This window comes from Emiliania huxleyi (assembly GCF_000372725.1).
Source record: "Emiliania huxleyi CCMP1516 unplaced genomic scaffold EMIHUscaffold_4, whole genome shotgun sequence".
NCBI classification, from domain to species: domain Eukaryota; phylum Haptophyta; order Isochrysidales; family Noelaerhabdaceae; genus Emiliania; species Emiliania huxleyi.
Genome location: NW_005198966.1, coordinates 2,077,556 through 2,093,121, shown reverse-complemented (window position 1 = coordinate 2,093,121; position 15,566 = coordinate 2,077,556). Strand labels below are relative to the sequence as shown.

At 65.2% G+C, this 15,566-nt stretch overlaps 4 protein-coding genes across 4 annotated transcripts in view; 3 read left to right on the top strand and 1 right to left on the bottom strand.

Annotated features, from left to right (window-relative positions):
* Positions 1-2,972: 2,972 nt before the first annotated feature.
* EMIHUDRAFT_196742 (hypothetical protein) lies at positions 2,973-4,261 on the top strand (the record flags this gene model as incomplete). The annotated part of the gene is made up of 2 exons (XM_005770833.1): positions 2,973-3,035; positions 3,332-4,261. The coding sequence occupies 2 exons, from the start codon at positions 2,973-2,975 to the stop codon at positions 4,259-4,261; spliced, it is 993 nt and encodes a 330-aa protein (XP_005770890.1).
* A 247-nt stretch (positions 4,262-4,508) lies between these two features.
* On the top strand, positions 4,509-6,985 carry EMIHUDRAFT_448067 (hypothetical protein). The gene is made up of 6 exons (XM_005770832.1): positions 4,509-5,045; positions 5,614-5,644; positions 5,786-6,046; positions 6,131-6,282; positions 6,397-6,550; positions 6,597-6,985. Exons 1-6 carry the CDS (start codon positions 4,546-4,548, stop codon positions 6,708-6,710), a joined length of 1,212 nt encoding a protein of 403 aa, XP_005770889.1. The 5' UTR covers positions 4,509-4,545; the 3' UTR covers positions 6,711-6,985.
* A 1,536-nt stretch (positions 6,986-8,521) lies between these two features.
* EMIHUDRAFT_196740 (hypothetical protein) lies at positions 8,522-9,601 on the top strand (the record flags this gene model as incomplete). The annotated part of the gene is made up of 3 exons (XM_005770831.1): positions 8,522-8,949; positions 9,031-9,307; positions 9,521-9,601. 3 exons carry the CDS (start codon positions 8,522-8,524, stop codon positions 9,599-9,601), a joined length of 786 nt encoding a protein of 261 aa, XP_005770888.1.
* A 3,410-nt stretch (positions 9,602-13,011) lies between these two features.
* The window catches only part of EMIHUDRAFT_448066 (hypothetical protein), a 4,503-nt gene continuing 1,948 nt past the window's right edge, over positions 13,012-15,566 (bottom strand). The window contains exons 3-12 of the mRNA XM_005770830.1: positions 15,510-15,537; positions 14,904-15,442; positions 14,646-14,694; positions 14,514-14,567; positions 14,243-14,442; positions 14,059-14,111; positions 13,802-13,913; positions 13,625-13,722; positions 13,477-13,513; positions 13,012-13,362 (exon numbers count right to left, since the gene is read on the bottom strand). Of these exons, the coding sequence (XP_005770887.1) occupies positions 13,168-13,362; positions 13,477-13,513; positions 13,625-13,722; positions 13,802-13,913; positions 14,059-14,111; positions 14,243-14,442; positions 14,514-14,567; positions 14,646-14,694; positions 14,904-15,442; positions 15,510-15,537 (1,365 nt within the window). The 3' untranslated portion in view covers positions 13,012-13,167. The remainder of the gene's footprint in view (positions 13,363-13,476; positions 13,514-13,624; positions 13,723-13,801; positions 13,914-14,058; positions 14,112-14,242; positions 14,443-14,513; positions 14,568-14,645; positions 14,695-14,903; positions 15,443-15,509; positions 15,538-15,566) is intronic.

Here is a 15,566-nt window from a genome sequence, read left to right as displayed (position 1 = left end):
TCGCCCCGCGCGGGCCGCCGCTTGACCCGCAGCAGCCCGCCCGCGAGGCTCTCGTGGCTCACCTTCATGGCGCTCCACTGGCCGTCCGCCTCCCGCCGACCGAGCACGCCGCTGCCGTCGGCGTGGAGGGCGAGGTAGGCGCGCACGTGCTCCTCCTCCGCGGGCGGCGGCCTCCCCTCCGCCGCCGAGGCGGCCACCGCCGCCGGCGCGACGCCAAACGAGATGTACAGGCCGTCGTGGCGCACTCGGCAGGGGGGAGCGGCGGGAGGGAGCGGCACGCAGTAGAAGGTCGCCTCGTCTCGCACGGCCGCCTCGCTCAGGGTCGGAGGCACGTGCAGCCGGCCCGACCGCAGGTAGTTGAGGACTGCACGCGGGAGCGGTGACGGGTGGGCGTGGCAAGGTCTTTTCACGGTGGCGAGGTGTGTGGCGGCCACACCTGGAGCAAAGGTGTCGCCATCGCGGTCGATGAAGTATTCGTCGGCGTCGGCGTCGCCGTGGGCGAGGAGGGAGGAGAAGAACGTCGGCGGCGAGCCAATGGGCGCGAGCGTGGCTGCTGTGGTCTCGAAGCGACGGCCGCCCACATTCAGCTTGATGACGCGGCGCATTGCTCGTCCCCGAGGAGCCGCCGACAAGAGATTTTGCTCGTTCCGGCTCCTACTCGAGTACCCAGATAGGGGGCTTGCTGGCGCCAAAACGCCCTACCTACCTATCTATCCCCAGGCCGCGCAGCGAAGCGAAAAAAGACGAAAACAGGTACCTACCTGTTGCAGGGCCCTCTGGGGCGGTCAAAGCCGGACCTACCTACCTATTGCATAGGGTGTCACCGTGGTCAACAGACCCCCTATCCGGGTAGGAGCCGGAACCCAGTGGGGATTTTGTTGACCCGGTACTCAGTGATCGTCTAGATATCCTAAATGGCCTGCAATGCCGTATCTTTTGTGCCTAACTTGAAAAACTAGTCTGTCTTGGAGTGAAAAGACAAAAGTTTCTCGATCGATGAGGTGGGGATCCGTGGTGAGCAGATTCCCAGATTCTCCAGATTCCCCTCGAAAACCGCCCATTTTAATTCATTGCGGCAGCGGGTTTCCTCGGATTACTTTTCCCTCGAAGACATACATCATACTAGTTTTTTGGCGTTCCGGTGCCTACAAAAAATATCCGATATGATATCGAGCTGACCACAGGGTTTGCGGCGATCACTGACACTGTCCTACCAGCGGGCACAGTGGGCCGCGGACACCCGTGAATGACCTTAAAGGACAAGAGAGAAAGCGGATCGACAACAACGGAACGCACAATTTCACGTTACAAGGGGCATTCTGCGAGATGCAGGGAGGAGCTCAGCCTTGGGAGGAGCTCAGGCGCTTAAAAAAGCGCCAAGACAGGGGGGGTGCCACAAAGGTGTGGCGGAGAGGTGCCGCCGCGGTGCCCACCGGTGCCCGCAAGGAGCGCCGGCCTTGGAAGCCCGCCTGCCGGGCCAGCAGCCGCCAGCGCCGCCGCCACCCTGCCGGCCACGCCCGCGCGCAAGAGAAAGCGGATTGGTTCACAGCCTTGTTATGAGAAGAAAACACGTCCTATGGCGCTATGCGCTGGTCTGTCTGTGAGTTCACAGAGAGATCGTCTTCATTGTGAAGTTGTCCTTCCCGCCCAGCGGCCTGCTCTTGGAGTGCGGCACCCGCCCCCCTCGTGCAGCAAACGACGCCGACCCGTCCTCGAAGTCGCACACAAACCCTCCCATCGGCACCAACCAGGCCGTTGGCAACCATCGCCAGGTAGAGCACCACCAGCTTCGGCGGGATGGCAATATCGGCTTCCCTCCGCTCCCATCCAACGGCAAATTGTGCCGCCAGCCGCACGACGGATAGAAGCACTGCACAAACGTGGCAAATGTGGCCAGCCACGACACGAACTGGTAGTAGTTCGGCACGGCCTTCGCCGAGATGGCCATCATGCCCTGCTTCAGCGCCACGTCATTCACCAGCCCCGCGTGCGCGTCCGTCACCGTGAGTGCGTCGGCGCCGTCCTTCTGGTTCATCTGGACTGCCGACGCCGCCACCTTCTCCAGGCCATCCACAACCTGCGCGGCAGTGCCCGCGCCGGTCTGGGTCTTCCGCTGCTCGCGCCGCTGCACCATCTGCCCATCTTTGCCCCCGCGTCGAGAATTGAAGATGCTCGCGACCATGGCGGAGGAGGCCTTCACTGGCGCTCCCGCGACCTCGTTAGTTTGCCCTGATGGCCGCCTCGTCGAAGGCTCCCTGCTCCTTCGCGGCCTGCTGCGCCCGCACCACCTCCATCGCGTTCACCGTCTGCGAGTTGAGCTTCGCCACCTTCGCCTTCCTCTCCCGCTCCGCCGCCGCCTCCCGGTCCTCGCTGCGGTCCGCCAGTGGTTGTCGCCGGCGTCGTCAGCCACGATCATGGCCGTAACGGCCTCGCCCCTTCTCGGCCTGTCGATCGCGCGTCCCAAAAGTCGCCATAAGTGGCGGCGCCTAGGGCGGCGCGTCGCAATCACCCGCCCGTCGTCCCTAGCGTCGTCCCGGCGCGGTCCCGCAGCTCGCGCACATCTCCCTCTTAAGGTGGTAGCAATCTCTTGCCGCGAAAGTTTCGCGCCAGTCGACGTTCCGCGCTCTCTGTCGCGCCTGAGCTCGCCCTTGGCGCCCGAGGCTACCCGGGACCGACAGACAGCATCAAAGGACGCGCTAGATGTGCTTGTGACCGGCGCGTCTCTCTTGACCGGCACGAGCAGTGCTGTGTGCGGCGCTCGCCACCCTGGCGATTGTGCTGGACGGCGGACGGCGCGGTTGCTCAGATGTCGAAATGGGGTCGTCATAAGGCCATCTCAGTGGCTACACGGCCTGCCACGGCGTGTGTGCCACGGCTCTGGACGACTCTGAACTGGCGCTTGATGCGGGCATAACCTGCGATCCCGACCTTGCGCGACGTGCCTATTAGTGCATTCTACCATCTACTCGCACATGGCAAGCATGGGCGACGCCTCAGGCCCCATGCCGGCCATCCAAGATATGCGTGCGCCAAGAGTTTGCTACCTCTAACATCACTAGTGAATTCCTACAACAAGAACACAACGCACTCTCTCACGTTACAAGGGACATTCTGCGAGATGTAGGGAGGAGCTCAGCCTTGCTTGCGTCTTCCTCTGTGTGGTGGCGGCGTGCTGTCCTCCCATCCCTCTCTGCGTTGTCTGTTTTTTTGTTTTTCTTGGGGTGTATTTTCTTCTTTCGGAGGAACAAGCAGACGGCGAACGGCTTCTTCGTACGCTCGTTCTTCGTACGCTCGGCCGCAGTGGAGGGTGCCCGTTAGTCTCCTCCTTCAGGGGGTTGCATCCTCCGGCCCGCTCCTGATGCCTCGCGGCTATGCCCAGCCGAGCCTCAGCCGCTTCCCTATCGACGGCTCCGCCCTCGATCGGCTCGACAAATGGCTCTCGCGTCCCGCCTTCCGGCTGCGCCTCGGCCATTTCCCAGAGCTGGTCTTCTCTGTGCCAGCCTGCTGCTTTGGCTACCCGCTGGCCGCCGCACCGCTCGCCCTCTGGCTCGCACTGCTGGCCGGCGGCTCTCCCAGCCCGACCGCGTGGGCTCTCGCCGCAGCTGCAACCGCAGCCGTCCTCGGCCTGCACCTGCGGCTGCTCCTCACCCACGACGCGGCGGCACCGGCCGCCACCGCCGCGCGCGCTGCGCGGTCCGTCTACTCGGTGCCTGCAATCCTGCTGACGCCTCCGGCCGCGGTTGCCGCTGCACACGTGCTGGGTCTCCCCGGCCGCGGCGCCGCGCACGCCTACCTGACTCTGTGGTACGCCTCGATCGCGCCGGTGCTCATGGCCAAGCGGCTGGCTCGGCGGCGGCGGCCGATCGCCTCGGCCGACGTGCCGCCCAAGGCGCTGCCCGCGATCCGCGCCATCCTCGAGCACGACGCCAACGCGTCCTTCCCGAGCGGCGACGCGGCCGGCGCCATGAGCTTCGCCTACCCGGCCCTCCGCTGCGCCGGGCTGCCGGCGGCCGCGATCGGGTGCCTCCTGCTCGCCTGCTTCGGCCGGCTGTACTACGGTGCCCACCACCTGCTCGACGTCGCCGCCGGCGCCCTCCTCGCGCTACTCACCAGCGCGGCGGCCGAGCTGCTGCTGCTGCCCGCAGGGCTGTGCGCCGCGGCGTGGTGGCACCCGCTGGTGGCGCAGGCGTGCGTGCTGGCGACCGTCAAGGCGCTCCGGCTTGACGCGAAGCTCGCGAGGACTGCAGCGGCGGACCGGTGAGTTCCCTCGTTTACGTGTTTTGCAGCCACGGGTGCAGGGGTTTGGTCCAGTCCACGCCTCCCCATGAAAGAAAGAAAGAAAACGAAAACTCCTGCCTCCTGCTCCTCCCCACCTGCACGAGCAGGATTTTGGTTGACCGCGAAATTTCTTGTTACAAAAATTTCTTTTAACTCGTTTCTTTCAGCGCTGTGTAGTAAGTGTCAGGCCAGTCCCGTGTCTCGCACACTAACTTGCTCGTCTGCGCTGCCGCTGCTGCCGCTGCTCGTCTCTTGCCGGTACTCTCCATGGGTCGACAGTCCACGCTCAAGGCGGACAAGGGAGGCAAGAAGCTCGGCTCGGCCGACCAGAAGAAGGACAAGGCCAAGAAGAGCGACCCGACCTTTTACTACCTCGCCGCAGGCGGCGGTGCGTTTGTGGCTCTCCTGATCGGCACCGCGCACGCACTCAAGCGCGCCAGGCGAGCGGCTCGCCTGGCGAAGCGGCGCTGCGAGTCGGCTGCAAACACTGCGGGCGCGTGTGCGGGTGTCGAGGACAGCGGTGCCGCGCAGAGCGAGAACTGTGCCGCGGCCCGCGCCGCACTGGAGGCGTGCACCGCCGAGTCTCCGCCGGGCTGGGTGCTGAGCGAGACGCAGATCCTCGGCGTCGCGGGTGCAGTCCTCACGCTGCTGGTCGTGGGCGCGGCCTGCGCGGTGCTCGGTGAGCGCGCCATGCTACGCTGGCGCGCGTGGCGAGCCGCCGCGGCCGAGCGTGCGCGGAGGCTGGCTGCGGCCGCGAGCCGCGTCGAGTCGAGGGAGGCGAAGCGGAGCGGCGCGGTGCTGTCGGTGGAGCGCGCGGCGCGGCGCGCGGCGGCGGAGGCGGCGTCGCGGGCTGAGGCGGAGGCGCTGGTCGCGAGGACGAGGGCCGCCGAGGCGGAGAGGGCGCTCGAGGAGGCTCGCGAAGCGGCGGCGAGGGCGGAGGACGACCAGGCGGCGCGGCGCGCAGCGGCGGAGATTGACGAGAAGACGCGCGCGATGGCGTCGGCGCTGGCGCTGGCCGAGGAGGCGAACACGACCGCCGCTTCGGCGACGCTGGCGGCTTGGGATGCGGAGGAGGGCGAGGAGGAGGGCGAGGAGGAGGGCGGCGGCGGCGGCGGTGGCGAGGGCGGCGAGGGCGGCGGCGGCGGCGACGGCGGCGGCGATGGGGCGGAGGTTGGGGAGGCGCGGATGGTGCTGGAGAGTCGTCCCCTCGTGCGCGGGACCGAGGTGCGGCTCGACGGCCTCGAGCTCGGAGGCGAGTGCGTGGCGAGGCGGACAGCGCGCCTCTGGGCAGGCGGCTCCAGGCGAGACGCTCTTCACACCTCTGGGTGTGAACAGGCTGACGCACCTGTGGGCGGACCTCGGCTGCGTGCGGTGCGGCGAGCGAGCGCAGCTTCGCCTCTCCGGCCTCTCGGCGACGGCTTGCTCGAGCAAGGCGTGCATCGAGAGGAGGAGGAGGATTGGCCTCATCTCGACACTGTCGTTGTGACGCTCGGCCTGCCCGGGCCAGGTGTGGTGCGACAAGTGCTCCGCCGTCCTTGCGGCGACCCTCCGCCCCGCTTTTCTCGGCTCGGCAGCCGGCCTCTCGGCCGCCGCCTTCCTTGACACGGCCGGCTGCACGCTCGCGGACGTGCCTCGCTTCGGCCTGCTCCTCATGTGCGCTTGCGGGGCGGAGCGGGAGGTGTCCGACCCGGCGCGCGGCCGGCGGGTGCGCGACGGCTGCAGAGAGTGCCACTCGCCGCAGCCGCTCTATTTCTCCAACGTGACGCTGGTGAGGCACGCCGGCGCCGCGGGCGGCGGCGGCGGCGGCGGCGGCAGGGGCGGCGGCGAGGAGGAGGAGGAGGACGAGATGGAGTCGCTCCTCAAGAAGCTGCGCAAGAAGAATGCGAGCCAGCTCGCCTCGCTCGGCCTGAGCGTGGGCAAGCCGCTGCCTAACAAGGGCGCGTGCAAGCACTTCAAGCACTCGTACCGCTGGCTGCGCTTCCCGTGCTGCGGCCGCGCCCACCCGTGCGCCACCTGCCACGCCGCCTCCGACTGCCCGGCGGCGGCGGCGGGGCAGGCGGTGTGGGCGACGCGCATGCTCTGCGGCAAGTGCTCGCGCGAGATGCCGTACTCGGACAGGCCGTGCTCCTCCTGCGGCAACACCTTCACGCGCCCGGGAGGGGGGCACTGGCAGGGCGGCGACGGCTGCCGCGACCAGACGCGGCTCGCAAAGTCCGACAGCCGGAAGCACAAGGCGCGCGCGGCGCCCTCTCTCCTCCCCTCCCCCGCCGCGGTTGCCTCGCTCAGACCGGACCCTCCCCGCCCCCTCCCTCCCGCAGGGCACCTCGGCCGCCGGCGCCAAGAAGACGGTCAGCGCAAAGTCGCAGCGCGTCGGCGCCGCGGGCTCGCGCGCCACCGCCGCAAAGAAGCTGGCCATGGCGCGGCCGGCTTAGGGAGCCTCTGCCAAAGGTTGTACCGCAGTCAGTCGGCACGAAAGAAGAGTCCTCTATCTCTTGTGTGGTCGTCAACTGGCCCCGTGGGCGGGAGCGGTGGCGCGGTAGAAGCTACAATACGAGTTGGTGTGGAGTTGGTGGGGGCCGACAGGTGGGCCGAGCCCGGGGTTCTTGGCGAGGGCCTGAGGCCCGAGGGCCGAGGGGCGCTGGGAAATCCTGTCACCTTGTCGCGCCATTCCCGTGCCATTGTTAAAGTAAAAAAACATGGCCGTCTCGTATAGAGTAGGACAAAGTGTTGCATCCGGCGCGCGGCGGCAGACGGGCCAGAGCCGGCACGGACGCAGGCACGGGCCTCCTACGACATATATAAAAACGGCACGCGAGCTGGGTGCGCCGGTACGAAAATTCTTTTCGGTCGCTGTCGGACTTCTCTGAACCTTCTCTCTGCCCCCATCACTGCTTTCACCATCGTGCATGACACAAATCATCGTCTAAATGCACAAAGCAGAAGGTCTCGTGCTCACACTGGGATCCGTTGCCAGATTTTGCGAGAAGATTGCGCCCCCTTCTGCGGATCGAACCCTCATCAAATGAGAGGAGTCGCGGTGCTTGAGAGGAGTGGGTGTCTGGGTGATCACTGGTTGTGAGCACAGAAACATGCGCAAACATCAAATTCTTTGCAGCACGGCGATCATCACGTCCCCCCGCAGAGCGTCCCACGCAAAGCTCGAGACGCAATCAAACCTCGTCGAGCGGGCTTCAGCGAGTGTATACGCGCCTCGGAGCATGGATGGAGCGCAAACCCAGAGGGGCCGCTGATTTTGGAAAGGCCCAAATGCATCAGGTCAGGACGGATCATTCTTGATGACCTCGCTTCACATAGGTCCCGCGTGCGCAAATGGGAGGAGAGAAGGAATCTCTCTCTCTCAAATGGGCGTGGACGCGCTTGGCCTGTAACTACTCCGGCAAACAAAAAGGAAAACAGAGGGTCCCCAGCACTTTGCGTTTCCGGAAATTTCCAGGGAAAACAGAGGGCGGTGTTTGGTGCTCCATTCTGGAAACTCGCGAGTTTCCCTGAGTCTGAGAGCTGGTCTGGGGCAAAATCTGAGGCAAAATTGAGGAAATCGACAAAATACCTAGGCGGTCGCAGGGTAATTTCCAGGTCTACAGCGGGGTCTCCGCAAAATTCCCGGCATTTTGACGATTTGGCCTAAAATTTGGCTGATTTTGGGCCCAAACCAGCCTCAGACTCGATGACGTGTGAGTGTTAGAGTTGTTTGGTATTGCCCAAAGATTGCCAAAAGTGGCGGCGTGTCGCAATTACCCGCCCGCCGTCCCGGCGGTCCCGCAGCTCGCGCACATCTCCCTCTTAACCCACCTGTAACATCACATAAAGGTATTGCTAAAAATCTCTCTCTCAGACTCGGCTCGGAGCCCAAAATTTGACGATTTCCACGGAGTTTTCCCGGGAAAATAGAGAGGAAAAGAGAGTGCTGTAGAGAAAAAAGGAAAGGAAAACAGACGGGGTGCAAGAGGAAAACCTGGTACAGCCTAAGTAAGGACGCGCACAGGCGCGGCTCGCTCGCTTTGCAAGTGCTGAGGACTGTTGTGGGGGTAGTCGCAGTCCATCCTGCATCCATCCAGAAGGAACACTCGGTGTCGAGGGGGATGTTCAAGTTCGTGCGCCTTCCAAGCTAGTTCCAGGCAGAGAGAAATTGCTCTGCGGCACTCACTCACTGAACTTTCCGAGAACTACCTAGCTAGCCGCACCAAGGCCATCAACCTCGAGAACTCGAGAAGCCCCTGCTGCCATGCCAGCCGCTTTGCCAGTGACGCCGAGCGGCGTGCGTCACGTCGCTTGCCACTCTGGCGCCAAAGACCTGGCGACCGGCAAGCTCAAGTGCTTTCGCGATGCGCCCTCGCACTTCCGCCCCACGATGACGCCGCGCGAGATGCTGCTGGCGGGCATGCACGGCGGGATCTACTTCAACCCAAAGGGCGGCAAGCCGGGCGTCAAATTTCCGCGCAACAAGTACCCGAACGGCATTCCCGGCGTCACCATCGACGAGTTCCCGCAAGAGTGGTTCGTGGGCGTGCCCAAAGAGCTGTTCCTGAGCCGGCGGTACAGCTCCTCGCACAACAAGCACGGCGTCAAGTCGGGCCTCGACCAGGCCGGCTGGGAGTCGAGCGGCTGGATCAACGAGTGCGACCCGCGCGGCTGGACGCAGTGGTACTTCCGGTGAGCGGCGGCGGCGATGCTGCCCGACACACTTAGTCGTCTGTCCCCGCTCCTGCCTGACGCCGGCACCGCCCCTCGCAGCTTCTACGCCGGGCGCCGGCTGGCAGGCGGCGAGGACGAGCGGCAGATTGCGCGGTGGAATGGCGTGTGCGGCGACAAGGGGCGGTGGAAGCAAAACCTGATCGCAAAATGCCTCCGCGACGGGAAGAGCTACGACGACCAGACCGTCAGCCCCGTGGTGCGGCAGACTCTGCTGCACTGGGCGTACGAGCTGCAAGAGGCGGACTTTCGCTCGGGCGCCAAGCGGGTCAAGTCGCACGGCGCCTCATACGTGCCTCGCGACCAGCTGAGCGGCATCGTCAAGAGGGGCGGTGGCAAGAGCGAGGGCGGCGGCGGCGAGGAGGAGGAGGAGGAGTCGGCGGCCAAGAAGGCGGCTGGGAACAAGCAGGGCCGCGAGGAGAGGGCAAAGAGGAGGGCCGAAGGCGGGGCGGCAGCAACGGCCGGGGAGGGGGCGCGGCCAGCGACCAAGCGCCGCGCCGCTTCCTCGTCTGCCGCCGCCCCGCCGCCGGAGCCGCTTTCCGAGTACGAGAAGCAGCGCGACGCGACAAAGGCGCGCAACCAGCGCAAGCTTGAGGAGCTAGGGCTGGCGTGAGAGGCACATGTACATGTGCATGTGGTGTGATATTGTTGAGCGTGTTAACCCACAGGTGTGGCGAATTCGCGGTCGCACATTTTTCATGTGACTTGTGTGAGATCCATGAATCCTTATATCTTTTGATCTTGTTGAAGTTTGAACGTGTGAGGTGTGTGCGGGTGGTGCGCGGTGTATGTGTGGTGTGTGATGCATGGTGATATGGGATGGGGCACGCATGCGGGCCCCAAGAGTCGCGGCACCAACCACCATATGCGCGGCACCGCGGGTGGGACGCTGGGACGCCAGTGACCGCAGCGCGGATATCTCGGTTAGAACTTAGATCGGACCTCTCCTCGCAACTGGGTCAGTGTCACTCGATCGCGCATCTATAGAGTCATACCGTCTCCACATATAAATAACGCGCATAACCATAAGAGGCCAAACCCAAAGCACATATTTCGGGATCCGGGCCGCCGTACCTCGTGCTCGAGACGAGGCCGCGCCGCAACGGGCAACGCCTCGATACAACGCCCATGAGCCATGTCTGGCACCCCCAACGCCAGAGCCCCACACGAGTTGCGAGACGTGGACAAAAGAAATTCAATATTCTTAGCTTTTTGCCCCCCTCCGAGACTGGAGACAGTCACACCCCAGTATCAGACCAGGGGGAGTGCCCCCCGCCCCCGCTTGCCCTGATTGCACAGGATAAATGAGATATTCGTATCTTTTTGCCCCCCTCCGAGACTAGGGACAGAAAACCACACCAGTATAGACCAGAGGGGCTGCGCCTCGCCCCCGCTTGCCTTGACTGCACAGGATAGCGTGCCCCGATTACGGCGACACATAGCGGGGGACACTGCGCAAGGAGGGGGTGCGAAGGCTTTTTCTTTGTCTTCTCGGGGGAATATTCTCTCGGCGCCCATGGCCTTCTGAGGTTTCGTACTGATGACGTCCTTCTTGGCACTTCGAATGTGCTACGGGTATGGGCCGCCGCTCGAACGCTTCCGGTTCGGCCAACATCTACTCTGCTGACTTCGGCCGGAGACTTCCCTTCAATCGAGTGGCCCCCGGTTCGAAATCGGCAGGTTGACCCCACTATTTTTTTCACACCTGAGCGGGCCCAATTTTGCTCTAGATGCCTCCTACGATTCGAACTCGCGTTCTTCAGGCAAGCGCCTGGTGCGTTGATCGTTTTCGTCACGGGAGGGCGAGACGTGGACATAATCTAACAGGAGGGATGGCTGGGAGGCTGGCGCTCTCGTCTCCCGGGAGGGGCTGACTGCCTGCGCGTAGAGCAATGTAGAGCGCACAATTCTCACTCTGTGAAATCGCTCTACATCGCTCTACAGCGCATGCGGTCCGTCTCCCGTGCTGGATGTGTAGAGCTCTACAGCGATCTACAGCGCGCTCCAGAGCGCTCTACATCTCTCAGCTCTTGGCTAAGCGCTCTACACTCTACACCCTCTACACCCTCCCTCAGTGTCTGGGCCAACACTCGCAGCTCTGTAGATCGAGTACTAAATGCTAATCTGTCTGTGCCTGGTCTGTGCACACGGCCGAAACCGCCATGCCATGGCTCTCTCTCACACCCAAGATTTTCTTGTTTTGTCGCTCGCAAAATACACAACCGCCGGCGCCTCGCCCACGCCGCGTCGCTCGGGGGCAACACACCCTTTGATTCGCATTGTTCATTGATTCTCGGATCGCTTCGACGTCTGGCGCGTCTCCCACCCCTCAGCGCCTCCCCCTCTCCACTCTTGGCCGACAACCCCCTCGCCAACGCGTTGTGCGTGTGAAAAGCGTGCCCAAATATTGAGCTGGAGAATGGCCCTAACGGTCTGGGAGTGCGGCCAGTGCGCCCCGGCTAGCGGGAGGCGTTCGCGCAAAAGTAACGCTTCCCCGGCTAGCGGGAGGCGTTCGCGCAAATGCTTCCGTGGAGATATGACGTGATGATTGCGCCCGGCTAATCGAACTAATATCGTGCTCTAAGATAAGCTCGCTACGCACAAAAGCTCGCTTGTTCTATCACCGATTTCAGCGGGACAGACCTCACATCAAGGTTAGGGATGGGAAGCGCGCAGTAGCACCAGAGTGTAGGACCTGTTTGGGCCCGCTCACCCTCTCCCTCCAGCACACTCAACTGGGCCTCTCAAAGCGTCCCCAGGTGACAGCTCCTGTGCCGTGCCCACTATCTGCTTGTGGGTCCTGTCTGCCGCACACTGATCCAGTTGGTCGATGGTCGTGCCCCGGGGCACTGCCACTGGCCTGTGACCCAGTCGCCAGAGAGTGAGGCGAGGTGTTGGTCGGGGGTTGCCATCAATGCCATGACCCATGTGGAAACAGCCGGCGTGGAGACTGGTCAACCCACGGCGGCACAACCGCTCCCCCGACGCCCGCAGAGAGCCAAGACGCCAGGTGCACGCTGGACCCAGACGGAGAGAGCGCTGTGCGCAGAGCCGAGGGCGGGGCGCCGGGGGGAGCGGGGATGCGAACATCTCCCGTCCCCAAGCTTACATCGTAGTCATAGCGGGTCAGCAAGCCCTAAAACGGCGGGAGGGGTAGGGCTTATCGGAAGAGCTAGAGGGCTCAGCCACCCCTCCACCCCCTCCACCCTGCACCCCTCCACCCTCCCGGAGCGAGAGAGGTCCGTCCTCGAGCCCTCCCACTTCCACCCCTCCGATCGGAGGGCTCGCCAGCCCACAGGGCTGGAGGGGTCCCCGTCGGATCGGCGTCGGGAGGGCTCCACAGGGCTAACCCCCTCCCCGGACGCCGGGTGGGCTCGGAGGGACGGTCGGACAAGGGAGGATCTTCGTGGCGGTAGGGCTCGAGAGGGGTCGGAAGGGCCCTCCGGGAGGGGTCGCAAAAAATAAAAAAACGAAGTCGCGGCTTATGTTCTTCTGCCCCCCAAGAGGGCTCGGAGGGCTCGGAGGGCTCGAGCTTCCGAGCCCTCCAGACCCCTCCGAGCCCTACTGGAGCCCTCCTGCCCTCCGAGCCCTCCGAGCCCTCCGAGCCCTCCGAGCCCTCCGAGCCCTCCGAGCCCTCCGAGCCCCCCGAGCCCGGTTCGGCGGCTCGCCCCTCCGAGCCCTCCGGGCACTCCATCCCTTGTGAGCCCTCCCGAGCCCTCACGAGCCCACCAGCGCCACCCTCGTGCCTCTCTGCCCTCTGAGCCCTCCGACCCCTCCGAGCTCTCCACCCCTCCCAAGCCCTCACGAGCCCTCCTACGCCTCGCTTTTGGCCAGCCCTCCCAGCCCCCACCCCTCCTGGGCCCTGCCGCCTGACACCTCTACCGGTGGAGGGCTTTAGATCACGGTCCACACTCCCGCCCTCCCGACCCCTCCACACCCCTACAGCGGCACCCCTACCCCTCCCGCCGTTTTAGGGCCTCCTGACCCGCACTCATCGTAGTCACTAGCGCGTAGCTATGGGGTAACAAAGTACACGGCACATGTTTCAAAACACCACAAGAAAGAGAGACACAGCACTGAAAACCGAACACAGCACGGAACGTAATAGAGCGGTGCGCGGAAGCCCGCCGGCCGCGCCCACCGCCAGAGTCTCGAACCACGCCCGGTCCTGCCCGCCCATCATCCCTCAAGGTCCACGTTCGCTGGTTGCGGCGCTTTCGGCGGCGGCCGCGACGGCCGCGCCAACGCGCTCACGAGCGCAGCTTCTCTCTCTGACTGGCGCCGCGCATAATTGGACTTCGCCCACGAGCGGAGCGAGCCCATTGGCGCCACGACGTCGCCGTCGCCGCCCCCGTCGACGTCGCCATCCCCCTCCTGCCGGGACGAGGCATCGGTCACGGCCTCTGAGGCTGGGCTAGGCTCCCTTTCTCGCACCACTCTCTCGCACATACCCAAAGCACCAGTGTGCACGTGACACACCTAACAAACCTGCCCCCCCTTCCCAAACGACTCAAGCGTCCAACGCCTGCAATCAACGCGCTCGCGAGTGATCAGGGGCGGTGGCCGTGCGTGCGAAGGCATTGGGAGGGGAGGGGCTCGATCTTCTCCCCAGAGGGGCAACTACTCGCGCCTCGACCGCGCCTGTTTGCCGGTGGTCGGCAGTCCGCCGCCGCCCATCCCAACGTCGGGCGAGATTGAGCCGCGCATCTTGGCCTCGCGCTTCTGCACGAGCACCTGCCGCGTGCCGAGGGGAAGGCCGGGAGGTGGCTGGGCGCTGGGCGCTGGGAGCGGCCTCGCGCCTCTGCGGACGAACCTCGTACCGCTCTGCCGCGCGCGTCTCGACATCCTCCGGGTTGCACACGTTCCACAGCCAGCCGTAGAGCTGCCAGCCGAACCAGAGCAGCACGGCGCCGATCAGGCTCCACCTACAGCAGCCGCTCGAGAGGGCGGTGAGGCGGCGGTGCCTTTCGCGGGGGTGAGAGCGGGCCTGCATGCTGCGCCTGGAGAGCAACCAGGTCGAGCGGTGGGCGGGCTTCACCGGCCTGGCGGCCGCAGCGGGCTGAATCGCACGTGGCGATCAGCGACGAGATTGGCAAATTGGCCGCTGCATCGACGAACTGGCTCTGCGCAGAGACGACGAGGGGCGCGGTGAGGGCTGCTTTGGGAAAGGGGTGCGAAGCAGGGCGGGGCGGAGGACCGCTGCACGGGCCGCTGCACGGTGCCGGGGGAGGGGAGCGAGAGGGCCAGCGCGCGCCTCGCTAGGCGGGAGGCTGTTGACATGGATCTGCCATCCGCACACGGACGTGTCCAGCCCGACGACGTCGTCCTTGGTCAGCGTCACGAACCCGTCGGGGCACGGCGGGAGGATATACTTAGTAGTCGGGTCCTGGACGATGATTGAGATCGTGTCGTTGTACGCCTCGGCATCTTTGCCGAGCGACATGTACTTGGCACCTACTCGCCACGCCTCGAGCTCTCGCGCGACGGCGCTAGAGGCGGCACCGGCGCGCGCAACGCCGCGCTGCCGACAATCGCGCCGCCAGCGGCGGACGGGTACGCCGTGAAGGACGTAAACTTGCCTACAGACGAGGTGGAGCGCTCGCGTTGACGTCTGCTGCACACGAGGAGGGCAAAGGGGGGCGCAAGAAGAGGAGCACTTCTGCCATCGCCCATGATGTACTTGAGCTTCTCCGGGTCCGCGCGGATCTGTGCAACGCGGCGCGGGTCAGCGGCGGTGGCGGAGCATCTCGCCGCGCCGGGCGGGCGGAGGTGGGCGTCTAGAGTGCGTGGGAGTGAGTGTGGGGGCGTGGGAGTGAGTGTGGGGGCGTGGGAGTGAGTGTGTGGGCGTGGGAGTGAGTGAGTGGGCGTGGGAGTGAGTCTGTGGGCGTGGGAGGCGCCTTGTCGTTGAGGTAGACGAAGCCGCCGTACTCCGCCCCGGTCGAGATGGTGACGCCCCACTTCTCGAGGTCCTTGTCCGGGTCGCCAATCTCGAGCCCGGCCGGGAGCCTCACTTCCTGGAAGACCTCTGCGTCGAACTCGCGCGGGCCGCGCAGGTACGGGTAGTCGGGCTCATTCTTCACCCAGACCTCCGCGGTGGCGGGCGGCGAGCGGCGGCTGTCCGCGTCGCGCACCTCGTAGACGAAGCTCACGGACTCGCCCACCGCCACCGCCGCGCTGCACTCCTTCGCCTTTGTCGGGCAGTTGAAGAAGTCGTCGTCCGGCTTGTACAGCACGCGGCCGGTGGCGTCCTCGACCGCGTCCGCCGCGGCGAGCGGCGTGAGGCCGCAGTCGTCGGGCATGCAGCAGGGGCAAGCCTTGGTCCCCCCGCACGGCGTGCTGCCTCCCTGCGGCGGCACGCACTGGTAGAGGGCGCCGCTCGTCGGAGGCGTGACGACCGCGAAGGAGAGGTCGGGCGCCGCCTCGGTCCCGCCCCCCTCGCCGGTCGTGCGGCCGCCTGTGGGGGGGGGGGGGGAGGGGCACCCTGGAGGGGAGAGCACGCTGGCGCGCGACGGGTGGCCGACCTTCCGACCGGCGGCACAACAGTCCCTCCTAATCCGTGCTGTCTGACCGACTTTTGA

Coding starts and splice junctions, on each gene's coding strand:
- EMIHUDRAFT_448067 (XM_005770832.1), top strand. CDS start 4,546: ATGGGTCGACAGTCCACGCTCAAGGCGGACAAGGGAGGCAAGAAGCTC. Junction 6,047..6,130: donor ATTTCTCCAACGTGACGCTG/GTGAGGCACGCC, acceptor GACGAGATGGAG/TCGCTCCTCAAGAAGCTGCG. Junction 6,283..6,396: donor TGCTGCGGCCGCGCCCACCC/GTGCGCCACCTG, acceptor GTACTCGGACAG/GCCGTGCTCCTCCTGCGGCA.